Source organism: Dendropsophus ebraccatus, chromosome 6 (assembly GCF_027789765.1).
Source record: "Dendropsophus ebraccatus isolate aDenEbr1 chromosome 6, aDenEbr1.pat, whole genome shotgun sequence".
NCBI lineage: Eukaryota > Metazoa > Chordata > Amphibia > Anura > Hylidae > Dendropsophus > Dendropsophus ebraccatus.
Genome location: NC_091459.1, coordinates 50279749 through 50294008, shown reverse-complemented (window position 1 = coordinate 50294008; position 14260 = coordinate 50279749). Strand labels below are relative to the sequence as shown.

General features: G+C 41.2%; 1 protein-coding gene across 1 annotated transcript; it reads right to left on the bottom strand.

The window, feature by feature from the left end:
* Positions 1-1613: 1613 nt before the first annotated feature.
* SMLR1 (small leucine rich protein 1) lies at positions 1614-9163 on the bottom strand. Its single transcript, XM_069973701.1, has 2 exons — positions 8954-9163; positions 1614-2608 (listed from the first exon to the last, which is right to left on the bottom strand). Exons 1-2 carry the CDS (start codon positions 9078-9080, stop codon positions 2496-2498), a joined length of 240 nt encoding a protein of 79 aa, XP_069829802.1. The 5' UTR covers positions 9081-9163; the 3' UTR covers positions 1614-2495.
* Positions 9164-14260: the final 5097 nt, after the last annotated feature.

The following is a 14260-nucleotide window of genomic DNA, read 5'->3' as shown; positions in this document are numbered from 1 at the left end:
TATCATCTTCGGTCCCCAGCTAAATGATCCTGCCTCCACTTTCGAGATAGACTCGTCTGGTAGTGACAGCCTTTTTAGCCCTAACTGACTGAAACAGGACAGCGCCGCAGCCAGTGGCTGGTGAGTCTGCCTCTGAAGTGGAGGGGGGATCATTCAGCCGGGGACTGAAGAATAGACCGTTTATTATGTTCTGTGCCTTGGCAACAACATATTAAAAGTTCATGTTTCAACTGAATACCCCTTTTAGCAGTTGTCTTCATTCACTGTGTAGTGGTGAGGACCTCAACTACAGCTCATGTCCTGTTCAAGTGAATAGCAGCTAAGTTGAAATTACAGTCACCACTAGCGCACCTTTCAAACTGTTCAACCTATAACTGTATCCATGTTTTCTATTACTTCCTAGGGTGGCTTCCAACATCCGCAGCCAAGGGGAATCGAATACCAAGTGTTCAGGTTAAGATCGGTGTATTACCTACATCATTCTATTTAGCCATTCTGCTAATATGCAGAAGAATAAGATTCTTACCATACCACTCCCCCTCCCTCCAGCTGCTGATTGACAGATGAACATAGATACTGCATTGATGTCAAATTGTTTAACTGTACATTGGCTAGTGGGGCTAAACGTTATTGCAGTTAAAAAAATAATGTTATTTTTATAAATAAGTCACATACCAGAATAAAAGTTTAAATCTCCCCCTTTTTCCCATTTCATAAATATGAATAATTAAATAACTAAAATAAACATATTTGGTAAAGCCCGAACAATTAAATAATCACATTCCTGATCTTGCACGGTAAAAGTAGCAAGTATAATAAAATGCCAAAGTGCAAAATTGCACATTTTTGGTTACATCAAATCTTGTAAAATTGTAATAGAAAGTGATCAAAAATTTGCATAATCACAAGCAAGGTACTGTTAGAAAGTACAGATCATGAGGCAAAAAATGACACCTCACACAGCTCTATAGCCCTAACAATAAAAGCGTTATAAGGATCAGAATAGAGCAATTTTAAACACATTTAGTTTTTTTTCAAAAGATTTTAATTTTTTAAAAGCAGTCAGATAAAATAAAAGTTATATAAGTTGCCTATTGTAATCGTACTGACTTCAACATAGATAACATGTCAGTTTTACCATAGGGAAATGGCGTAAAATAAACTGAAAAAAAAAAAAAAAAGTGTTGTGAAGTACAATTGCAAAGTACAAATTGGTGTCGCAAAAAATATGGGCTCAAGTTGGTCTGTAGGCACAAAAAAAATGCAAGCTCTATGGCCTTTTAAACACGAGGAGGACAAAACAAAAGTGCAAAAATGGAAATGTCTCCTTCACTATCTGCAGTCAGCCCCCATACAGGTTAAATGGTCAACCGGTTACTGAAATCAATGGGTTTGCCCAAAATGAATGTGTACTACAACCTAAAGGAAAATTTTTCCCATCTAGAGATGAGCACGACTCAAGCATGAGCCCGAATGTGCGGCATTTGAATACCGGTGGCTGAAGAAGTTTGATGCCTATGGCCTATGACTGTATGCATGTTTTCCCAGACTTCCAAGGTTGGATTCTTCAGCCACCGGTATTCAAATTTTTGAAACAGAAGTTCAAATTCAAACAGAAGTTAATTACAAATCCATATAACTTTCTGACACCAGTCGAAACCAAAACCTAGATTCCAATGAAGCCAAAAAATAAATGTAAATGAATGTACTTGGCATCATCAAACAATCTGCTTCTTATATGCATTATGTAAATATTTTTGCTTTTGGACAGAAAATAGAAAGTCACTTTTAAGATTGCAGTGTGCCCCTGTGTTACGGCACATGGCTCTCCTATGTATGGCTGCTCCTGTGTTTTGCAGTTTATGGCTAAAAGTGACGGCACCCATAGATTCCTTGCTGTTATTTGCATGAGTCAGTCATTTCTCTGTAAACATATTGCTTCTTTCTATATTTACAGCCCTGGAATGTGTTTACACCGCCCACAATAGATCGTTGTTTCTCCTCTATTACTTATTGCTTGTGCAATAAGCAATTCTAGGTTTGCCTGCCAAGATAATACAGTCGGGTAAGTGGAAATGTGCATAACAACCACTAGAAACTTTAACTACAATATTCCTTGCCCATCCTTAGACTGAGGCCACAGCTTATAATAGCTTTGTTTTCTTCCTAGCTTACAGCGACTGACATTGTTATGTAATCGCATATATGTGCAATTTTCGAGCGTAGATGCAGATTTTGCTTGACTTCCGCGCATCCAGGTCCACGGGCATTGCTGGTAACCTTAAAAAAAATCATTGTGTAATCCCTTTAAGACAGATCCAGCTTTCAAGTCTCACTTGAGCAGAGTTTTCCAGGAAAGACATTCTAATTGGCAACACCTTTTACTTCCTCTCGTTCCTCTGAGCAGTCATTTTTAGATTTCACTTTTCCCCAGTGATTTGTGATAGCAGCTTTACATTACATACTCTGTCCTTGCATGTGAAGTAAAATACAGATTAAGAAGTTTTCTTGAGACATTGGTTCTTGGATAACTTTAACCGTCTATACTGAAGGTAGTAATCCTGCAGAGAATCTCTTGGATTGCGGATCTGAGCCAGCTCTTCATTAACTGTGGAAAAACAATAGCAGTTAATGATTGTGATCAGATAGCATTGTACTGTACACTACTGCAGTTACTGCAGTTGTCTTATGGCTGTAAATTTGTTATGGTGGAACTAACCCAGCATGTATACTATGGAGAAGGTTTATAAAGGCTGCAGCAAGGGGGTACGCAGGGGGGGAAGGCGCAGATTTGCTCTGGTATGCCTCATCAATACTTTCTCCTCCTTCTTCTTTATGAATAATCATTTTTGCTTACTGGGCTCCTTCTTCACCATCTTCGCATTTTATGCATGCACCACTGATAAATGCATACAGGCCGTACGCTTCCTGTCTCTACCGTCTGGGCGGGCGCTATAGCCCAGCATGTGCAAATTGACAAGATGATGCGCAGGGCCTTGACAGCAGTGGTGCATGCGCAGAACATAAAGATGGAGAGAGCAAGAGGGAGGCAAAGAGTATTTATGAAGAAGAGAGAGGAGGAAGGAGTTGTCAGTTGTGCCAGAGTGCGGCACAAATGCCAAACCACAACTCCTGTTTGACTCCTCTTTACTGTAGAGGACCTGAGATTGCAAATAATCCACTCCACAAACAAAGTAAGAAAAGGTAACACACCTACTAGGGTCCTGCCAACTACAGACCACTGTCAGCACTTTGGGTCAGGTCCCAGGGCTGACAGATTCCCTTCAAATTTGTTTGCAGGAAAACAGAAGACTAGCTTGTGAGAGGAAGTTTAACAAGGTTACAACTAGAACCAAAGTGGACTTCCAGCTAAGCCTAATGAGACTACTGGGAACAGGCTCCATTTATTGGGTTGGAATATATGTATATATACCACAGGTGTTGCTACTTTGAACACCCCTTGCAAAAACTTGTATCTCTTAAGTGAAGTGGTATTGAAATCATGTATAAGTTTTGCCACTATATATTCATGTATATATGTCTCACAGCTGTATTCATGTAAGGGTTATTGTTTTGTCTGTGATCTGCACACCAATGAGAGTTACTCTTTCCTTCCACCTATCTCTATCCTCCTTTCTTCTCGCACTCTCTTCTCCACCACTCACAGGAGCTGTTACATACACCCTGTAGGAAGTTGTCACATGGGGAGAGGAAGTGTAGACCCACGCTAAGTTAAGTTTTCTTTTGTTTCTCAGTGGAGCAAGACACACAGATCAAGCATCCCTGCTCAGTTAGCCAGGGACCTGGCTCTGGTTCCCCGTCCGGGAAAGACCAACTGTAGTGTACAGACTTATGGAGAACACAGAGACTTTCTTTTCTAAAGCAATACTTATCCTCACAATGCAGTGCTAAACACCTAAAAAGAGGACAAATCTGAAATCACCCCAACCCATGCCGTGAACATCTCTAAAAGTGCAGGACAGTATCCTAAAGCAGAGGAACTGATCCGGATAGACCAAAGCAGCTAAGAGCCTACATTCTCTATCTCGCAACGCAGATGATACCAGGACACCCTCCGAAACTTCACTCAACTCAGGTAACTAGGACTGGGGCTTGTGTCACTCTGATAGGACAGGTAACTCAACACTGCAGGGCAAAAGGTGGTATAGCGACAAAGGTTGAAACATGGGAAAAAGTATTCTTCTTTCAAGTATTGTCTTTAAGTATTCTACTACTTTGGGTTGGGACTCTCACAACCTACTCCTCTCCACTACTTTGAACTCTTTTCAGCAAGTCTGTATCAGTCAAGTATTATTGACCTGTATCACAAAAGATTTCTAAGTAAAAAGAAAGTTTATTTATTCTATTGGGACTCTGTGATCATTGCACCAGCACCTACACACAAGCTACACCGTTCTTGGTTCATGTCCCCTTTCTGTGGGTGGTGGTACCGACTGTCTGGGTGGGTCATAACTCCATTCCAGACCACCGTGATAAGCGCCCAAGGGACCCATCACAAACTGGCAGGTCACTGACCATTGGTGAAGAGTATTGCCAGCCACAAAAAAACTAAAAGCAGGTGTGCCTCCATACCTGTGTGCTGAGTTAGCACTGGCATCACGACAACCTACCACCTGTCTGAGCTATACTCCACCAACCAACCACCACAGTAGTGGAGTCACACAGCACTATCTAGCAAGTGACCGGTCACAGCTGCAACACCACACAGCAGCCCACCACACATAGTATCGCATCCATGTGACAAACCTACATCTTTGTACCCTGCTATTGAGAATTGTGGCACCAGCGAGGCAAGTAACAAGCATCCCTGCCTATGAGGTGCATTATGAGGCATACAGAGGCATTTTCCTGCTGTGGGACAAGCAGAGCAGAACCTCTTGTCTCTGGGCTCTTCTGTGAATCAATCTACAAAACTGTGAGCCCAGTAATGTATAGCCTGAACAAGAGAAAAAGCAAAGAGGACAAGAAGTACTTCAGCCACTGTTACCACTGTACCAAGACCATAACCAGCTCTTCCTTAGTTGTTGCATCTGCATTCCCTCTGGGATTCTGCCTACTGGAAGTAAGTAGAGAATGTATACTCCTTCATCATCACATGATATTACAGTGATGACATCCAGAGCCTTTACACACTTTACCCTGATACGGCCTGTTGTAGACAACCACTATTAGAACATATCACATTTGATTTCATATCCAGACCAGAGACACTGTAACACGTGACATAAACCCCCCAGTTGAAACAGGAAATGCTGATCTATTTCTTGTACAAATATTTTATTTTGGAGTTAAAGCAAATCTGTTAGCTAGTTAATATTGAACTACTATCCATTAACAGAAGTAACAGGCCCACTAACTAAAATGCTTTCACCTTTGTGAAAAAGTGCTCTAGTTTTGGTAAACTTACATTTTATTAAGGGGTATTCCAGGGAAAAACAAAAGTTTTTTCAACTGTGGCAGAAAGTTATATAGATTTGTATTTTCTCTTCCAATATTTATCAGCTGCTGCATGTGTGGTGTCCCACCACGGGTGTTCCTTGCTTGACACCTCTCGCAAAAGCCTTATACTCTAAAGTAAGGTGGTGATGAAGATGTCTTTGAGTTTTGCCACCAGATGTCATTATTCTATGAATAATTTTGTATATATGTATTGCACAGCTGTAGTCACTGTAGTTACTGTTTTTTTTTTGTGTGTGTGTGGTTCTGTGGACCAGTGGAGATAATTCTTTCTTCTCTACCTACCTCTAAGCTCCTTTCTCTGCACACTCTCTTCTCCAACACTCACGGGGACTCTTACATATCCTGTCGGAAGTAGTCACTTGGGGAGAGGAAGTATAGCATCAGTTTCCCTCTGATTCTCTGAGGAGTAGGACACACACAAAACAGGCATCCCTGCTGAACTTAGCCAGGGCCTGGTTCCTTTTCTGGGACAGACCAGCTGTGAAGTTAGTCGGAGACAAACATGTATGGATAACCTAGAGACTTTCCTTTCTAAAGCTATAACTACAGACACTATGCAGTGATAGACCCCTACTGGAGGACAAGTCAGAGCTCCCCCCATCCCATGCCGTGAACCTCTCTGAAAAGTGCAGGGAAATCTCCTAGGACAGAGGAACTGACCCGGATAGAGCAAAGCTACCGTACAAAGGTCTATGTACTCTATCTCGCAGTGCAGGTGAAACCGGGACACCCTTGGACACTTAGCTTTGCCCAGGTAACCTAGACTGGGGCTTTGGGCACCCTGGTGTGACGGGTCCACTGACACTGCAGGGCAGAAGGTGGTTTAGATAAAACATGGGCACAAGTATTCTTCTTTCAAGTATTCTTCTCTCAAGTATCTCTTTCTCAAGGTCTGGCAGAGCACAATACTACCCTGGGTTGGGACTCTCACGACAAACTCCTCTTGTCTTCTCTTCACTGCTCAACACTAAGCTCCACAAGCACTGCTACTCTACCTCAGCACTTAAGGTATCTCCCAGCACAGATCCGGTGAACACAAGTCTGTACCTAAGAAGTTATCTAGTACCAGTGTACTGTATCCTGTATTGCAAGAGACTATCGGTAAAATCATTTTATTTATTCTACTGGAATTCAGTGATCATTGCACCAGCACCCACAGATTTCAGCAACATATTCCTTGGGTTAATTCTCCCTTTCTGTGGGTGGTGGTACCAACAGTCTGGGTGGGTCATCTGCCCACTCTGGACCACTGTAACAAGAGCCCAAGGGACCCATCATGACCCGGCAGGTCACCGACCATTGGGGAACAGTACAGCCAGCCACAACTAAAAGCAGATATACCATCACACCTGTGTGCTGAACTAGCACTGGTGTCACAAAAGTACAATCACTGGCTAGGCTATATCACACTACCAACCACCATATAAGTGGCATCACCGCTACCACCTTAGTGTGTGACTGGTAGCATCACCACCACTGGTGCACCACATATTTCCTGCAAGAAGTGGTATATTCTTTCCAGTCTGACACAGTGCTCTCTGCTGCCAACTCTGTGTCAGGAACTGCCTAGAGCACTAGCAATTCCCCATAGAAAACGTTCCTGCTCTGGACAGGTCCTGACACGGACAGAGCACTGTGTCAGTGAGAGACTAGAAAAATATACTACTTCTTGTAGGACATGCAACAGCTGATATGTACTGGAAGTTTTATTATTTTTTTAAATAGAATTAAATTACAAATCCATATAACTTTCTGAAACCTGTTGATTTGATGGAAAAAGTACCCCTTTAAGTACTTCACAGAGGTGTAGTTTAAGACTCCTGGGCCCCAGGGCACAATCTGTACAAGGGCCCCTACCTATCATTTGTCTATAATATTTGTTGCATATTCTTATGTGACAGTGTCCCCAGGGCAACAGTGCAACTATCCCTGCATCCTCTATAAGCCAGACATGCAGAGGGGGCGTAACCCGCAGAACATTGCACGATGACGCTCTACCAGGCAACTCCTCCGGTCAGAGAAATTAACTGCACCTAAAGAATATCACCTTTTGAACCTCCATGTGGATACGCCACAACAGAGACTGAGATAGTATATGCCTGTGCACTTGGGTGTACATACATAAAGTAAGAGAAGACTTTTGTCATTTTTCCACATGGTCTAATTAATTGTAGAATATAAGAAACATTTTTGGAAAAAACGTGCCTGTGTCCTTGTATAATTTCTGGTTATGATAGTGCTGGTATGTAACCCAAGAATGCTGATACTGCCGAGACAAAGATTCACTAGCTCCTGGGCTCTGTATTGACTCTGTGGGCACATGGCAGTATATAGTACTAAACAGTACTACATCACCATGTCATGTTACCATAAATTACACTGCTTCAAACTACAAAGCATGTAACCTCATGAGGAGGTAAGTGTGGGCTTTTTCCCCTCTTTACAAATCATCTTTATTGAAACACCTATTAAATAATCTATTAAAAAATACAGCTTATAAAATATCTATACCAACCAAAAGAAGAGAGGGTACCGGGGCATTAAAGGGGTTATTTAGGATGAGATGAACATCCTTCTATAAACAGCTCCACTCTTAACCTCAGTTTGGGTGTGGTATTGCAGCTCATTTGTTTTTAAGTGAGTTGCAATACCACATTCAACTTGAGGACAGGGGTGGCACTGTTTTTGGAAGCAGCTATAGTTTACTTCTTTGGATTACCCCTTTGAGTCACATACAGGATATACTCTATAAAAAGAGTATATCATGTTATACAGCACTACACTGGAATTAGCTAGCTAAAATGAAAAAAGTTTCATCCTATGGTATAATAACATAGAAAGTAATGTATATAGGTAGGGATAGCTAACAAAAAGCAACAATGTGTATACATATCGTAAATATAAGTACAGACCACAACATCCACCTCCTAAATGCAGACTTTGCTGTTGCTTTCTCCAATACATTGTTGCTACAAATGGACAAAACACTGAAAGCTGCAGTAAGGGGCCATTCACACCTCTGTAATATATGGGCTATGCACGGACTGTATACTGCGGACCAGACCTAAGAACTCCCGGCATCATCATTCATTATCGAAGATTTGTGCTTCTGTTCTGACACGGTGTGTCAGTACAGTAATGTGAATATTCCAAGTTCTGGCCTGCAGTTTGAGGTCTGAGTTCCTTTTCGCAGTATACAGTCCATGCACTATAGATTTGTGAATGGCCCCTAAGTCAGCGAATGCTATGGTCTCTCTTTACTTTGTTTAGTAGTGGACTCATGAAGACGACACACTCTGAGCTCACAGAGCACTGAAAATAAGTTCCCCAAGACAATGTTGTTTTTACACCTCATGGTGCTCTTAGAGAAGCCAACATAAACAAGGTGACAGGTTCACTTTAAATCAATCCTTATTCTGACATTATGTACAGGGATATTCTGATTATCTACGACCATTGCAAAGTTACTTACCTTCCTCAAGTTTTACACTGAGATAGGAGATGAGGCTTAGCAGCAGCAAGGTGACAGGTAGGAAAATCCCAGCAAATATGTAGGTGATAGGCAGCTCCCTGACAAAGACAGATATTATATGTCCCATCTTCAGACACCTCCTGGAATCTGTATAGAAGAAGCAGGACCAAATACTATTCAGCCCTTGCTGCTTGTTATAAGGACGACGCTCTAAATTGTGTTTGCCAATCTCTTTAACTGGCCTTTGGTCCCACAATTGAAGCCTTGTAGTGGGACTTTGTACTATTTGTCCTGTGATTTGTAAGAGGATTGAAGCAAGGTTGTAAAATAACCAGACTGAACTTCTCACAGATCTGTCACAGACAGCCTGCCTTGTGGATTACAAGATTTCTTTATAGTTATCCAGTCTTTTAATCGATAAGTGTGGTTTACTCAACATATATATATATATATATATATATATATATATATATATATATATATATATATATATAAGCATATAAAGTGATGACACAATCAGAGATACAAGGGGCTGCTGATAAGTCTTTGGCTTTACCCAGAAAGAAATGAGATAGGAAGATAAAACACTACATTTATTCCACATACTCTCCACTGATGTCAACACACTTCTTAAAGGGGGTTATCCAGTGCTACAAAAAGAAGTCCACTTTCTTTCAGAGACAACACAACTCTTGTCTCCAGTTCAGGTGCGGTTTGCAATTAAGCTCCATTCACTTCAATGGAACTGAGCAGCAAAACCCCGCCCAAGCTGGAGACAAGCGTGGGTCTGTCTCAGGAAGTGGCCATGTTTTTGTAGTGCTGGATAACCCCTTTAATAACCCCTAGACGACCCAGGACGTAGAGTTACGTCATGGAAGTCTGTCACCAGACGACCCTGGACGTAACTGTACGTCCTGGGTGGTTCTCCCGCTTCATAGGAGGTGGGGGCCGGCTGAAGTGAGCAGTCGGGACCTCACCGGTAATGACACGCTGCAGCGATCGCGCTGCCGCGTGTCATAAACTCCTTAAACGCCACGATCGCGGCGCGGCCGCGGCGTTTAAGTGTAAGTGACAGGGGGAGTTCCCTGTCACTTACCGATATCGTTGAAACGGACCGCCGGAGGTCTCTTACCTTCCTCCGTGCGGTCTGATCGGCGATCTGCTACACTGAGCCTGCACAGGCAGGCTCAATGAGCAGATCGCCGATAACACTGATCAATGCTATGCCTATGGCATAGCATTGTACAGTGTGAGCAATCAAAGTAGTGTATGTAGAAGTCCCCCAAAGGGACTTCAAATGTGTAAAAAAAAAAGAGTTCAAAACACTATTACACTACCCCAAAACCCCTCCCCCAATAAAAGTTGAAATCACCCCCCTTTCCCATTATATAAATAAAACATATAAAGATAAATAAATAGATAAACATATAATATACCGTAGCGTGCGTAATTGTCCGATCTATTAAAATATAACAAGCGTCATTGTGATCGGTGAACGGCGTACACGAAAAGAGGGAAAAAAGTGCGCGGATTACCAATTTTATGTTACATTATATATTTAAAAAAATCAATAAAAAGTGATCAAAACGTCCGATCTTCACAAATATGATAATAATAAAAACTAGAGATCATGGCAGAAAAAATGACACCCCATACAGCCCCATAGGTGAAAAAATAAAACTGTTATAAGCGTCACAATAGGCCCATTTTATTAATATTTAATTGCCAAAAAAAAGGATTTCATAAAAAAAAATATAAATAACATTAGAGAATCTGTGTAACCTGCATATGGTTGTGTTCGGGCTGACCTATAGAGTAATAGTATCATGTCGCTGTTACCATATAGTGTATTATATAGACACAGGAACCCCCCAAACGTTACCATATTGCATTTTTTTTAATGATTTCACCTATTTAAATCTTCATTAATAATATATTTGGAATTCTGTCATACATGTTATGGTTAAATGAAAGACGCCATTACACAGTACAACTATTCCTGTAAAAAACAAGCACTTACATGGCTTGTAGATAGAAAACTGAGAGTGCTGGAGCTCTTAGAAGGGGAGGAGGGAAAAACGGAAACACTAAGATCAAAATTTGCGCGGTCCACTGGGTCATTTTGGGCCTGGTCCTCAAAGGGTTAAATCGGTATTCCAAGTTCTGTAATCCTTGCAAAAAGAAGGATTTCTGTTGTGCCCCAAACCAGTCATCCGTAGCAGCCATGGCATCAGAAATGGTGTGAAATTTGGTTCCCTTGACGTGTTTCTTCAGGTTTGAAAAGAGATGATAGGCGGAGGGAGCTAGATCTGGTAAATAAGGTGGATGGTCAACCAGCTGGAAGCCTAGCTCCACCAGTTTTGTCATGGTGCAGTGTGAACAGAGGCGTTGTTTTGCAGGAACAAGATTCCTTTGGACAGCTTGCCGCATCTTTTGGCCTTCAGAGCTGCTTCCAATTGGTCCAAAAGTTCAATGTAATACCTTGCATGGATGGTGGAACCATTTTGAAGGTAGTCCACTAGCAGCACACCCTCCTTATCCCAGAACACAGATGCCATCACCTTAGTGGCTGATTTTTGCACCCTGAACTTCTTTGGACCAGGAGAACCACTGTGCCTCCGCGATTTTGAATGCTCCTTGGTTTCAGGGTGATACAAATAAATCCAGGTCTCATTCATAGTGACCAGTTGATCCAGGAAGTTCTTATCAGTCCAGAAACGCTGACAAATAGACTGGGAGGTTTTCATTCACATGCTTCTCTGATCTGTTGTCAAACATTTAGAGACCCACGTTGCAGATAGCTTCTTCATGTTCAAATGTTCATGGATAATAACACAAATGCCTTCACGAGAAATCCCCATGATGTCTGCTATTCCTTTAGCATTTAGCATCGACGATTTTCGGAACAACAACCACTCTCGGTCATCCAGGACGTTCCTCATCATTGGTGCTGAAGTGGCCTGTTTTAAATTTGGCAACCCAGCTCTAAACTGTAGAATATGAAGGGCATTGATCCCCCAATGTCTGTGACATATCACCATGAATATCCTTGTCGGACTTTCCTTGCAGAAACAAGAATTTAATCACTCCTTCACGCCTTAGACATTTTGTTTTCCTGCACACCTAGACCACTGCTGCCATAAGCTACATACACAAAATTTTGAAAACATATATTAGACACATAAGGCTTTCATGTGATGTAACATTCCATACCATAGAAACAAAAAAAGAACACACTCACAGTAACTTTTTAGTCCCACAGAATGCTTTTTCTTTAAAAAAAAAAGGGGGTATTTAAATCCTACTAAATGGTTACATGGTTACTAGTGTTAAGTAGAGTCGAGCAAGCTTAGAGTTCATCCAAACCCAAGCATGCTACATTTGATTAGCAGTGTCTGCTCAAGTTGCCCTGTCTGAGAAACATGGCTACAGACATATGCCATAGGCCACTTCCATGTTTCCCAGACATCCTTAGGGCTTTAACCTACTTCACCAGCCACCAGTAATGACATGCTGCACGCTCGGGTTCAGATTAATTCAAGCATGCTCGAAGTTCACTCAACTCTAGTGTTGTGCGAACCTGTCAAGCTGTTCAGGTTCAGCAACATTGTCTGAACCCAAAGTCTCGGCATTTGATTCCCTGCAACTGCAAAAGTTGGATGCCGCCCTGAGGAGTCCTGGAAAACATGGATACAGCCAATGGCTTATGGACATTTATTAGTAGCCTAGACAGTAATAATTGTAATGGTATATTGACAGACTCAGGTTTCAGCTGTGTTTAGAGTGTCACAAACTATGTTATTTCGCAGACCTGGAGCTGGAATAAACAACTTTTAATATTTTGACACATTACAGGAAAGCTTTACAATATTATAGAGAGAGAACTCCAAAGGGTCTCTGGTCCACCAGGGTCTGTATCCGATCCCATTCATGGCATTAACTATATGTCTCTCATACAGAATGTAGTCTGTTGGAATGTTTTTATATTAAGGCTGGGTCACACTGCGTTATTGCAGTCTGTTTAAGATATACATTTTATGAGGAAAAAAAAAAATTAAAAAGGGAGGCAATTGTTTGCAATCCTTTTGGATCTGTTTTTTTATTGACTTCCACGATTACAAAAACGGATCAAAATGAATGCATCCCCCCACCCCTTTTTTAGCATATTTATAGCAAAAACATTTTTTTGACTGATTAGAATTAGATCCTGAAATGTGTTCTTACTTCATAACTACCTTTTTTTTTTTAACAGTACATTATTATGGGGAAGGCCATCTTCCTTGATCTGCTTTTAACAGCATTTAGAGATGTGCGTAAAAGTCCTATGAGCATAGGCAACAATTGTCCAATTGACATAAATGGGAAAGGTGTCTGGGCATGCTTTGTGACCTTTACAGAGACCATTCTCCAGGTAGGGGGAGGCTGAGTTGTGAACATCATTTTTGGTCTTCTCTGCTGAGGTCACCTTTCACTATAATGCTGTACAGTTCACTTTCAGACAGCCTCCTATCTTTTGTGTCATTTATACCAGTTAAGTAAACAACATCATTTCTCTTAACTATAGTGTGTGAACCTTTTTATTCTCACAATCTTTAAATAAACCATAAAAAAACAACCCTTGATAAACTTTTTACAAAAATTTTGGGAGCTGGATGGAATTAATCAAAATATAACTCTTCTGTTCTATTATGCAAGGATTGGACTACTTTTGATTATGGTCGGTCTACCTAGAACTACACTATTGTTTATATCAAAATACAACTCCTCAATACTGTATTATCACTGCATGCTTACTCTGCGGCTATTTATCAGTCATGGAATGACACTGCATACTACATATTGGCTAGCCAGCATGGCACTCTGTAATTCATCAACAAGATGGCGAATATCCTCACTTATTTCTGGTTTTCTGTAACAGCGCATACTGTACACTGGTCATTATGCCGCAGTCCGCAGCTCTATTTTCTACTTGATACAAAAGAACCAATCCGCAAGCTGAATTCCCAGGAGGATCTGAGCTCTGGACTGTCTTGTTCCACAACTCTAATGGAGGTTGCTAAGTAATGATCTTTCTATATGTTTGGTTAGAAAGTTTTTATGTTATCGATAGATTCCACTTAGCTAAGTCTGAACAGTATTGACTTAGAGCTTAATTACAGCCCAGCAGGCAATTACTTGCAGTTTTACTGGTATCAAAATGTCATATCTGTTAGTAAGACCATCGAAAGAAAGCTAGTGGCAAATCAATTTTCTTAATTGCAGACCTCAGTCTTTGAATATTGCATATAAGAATGATGTATTAAAGTT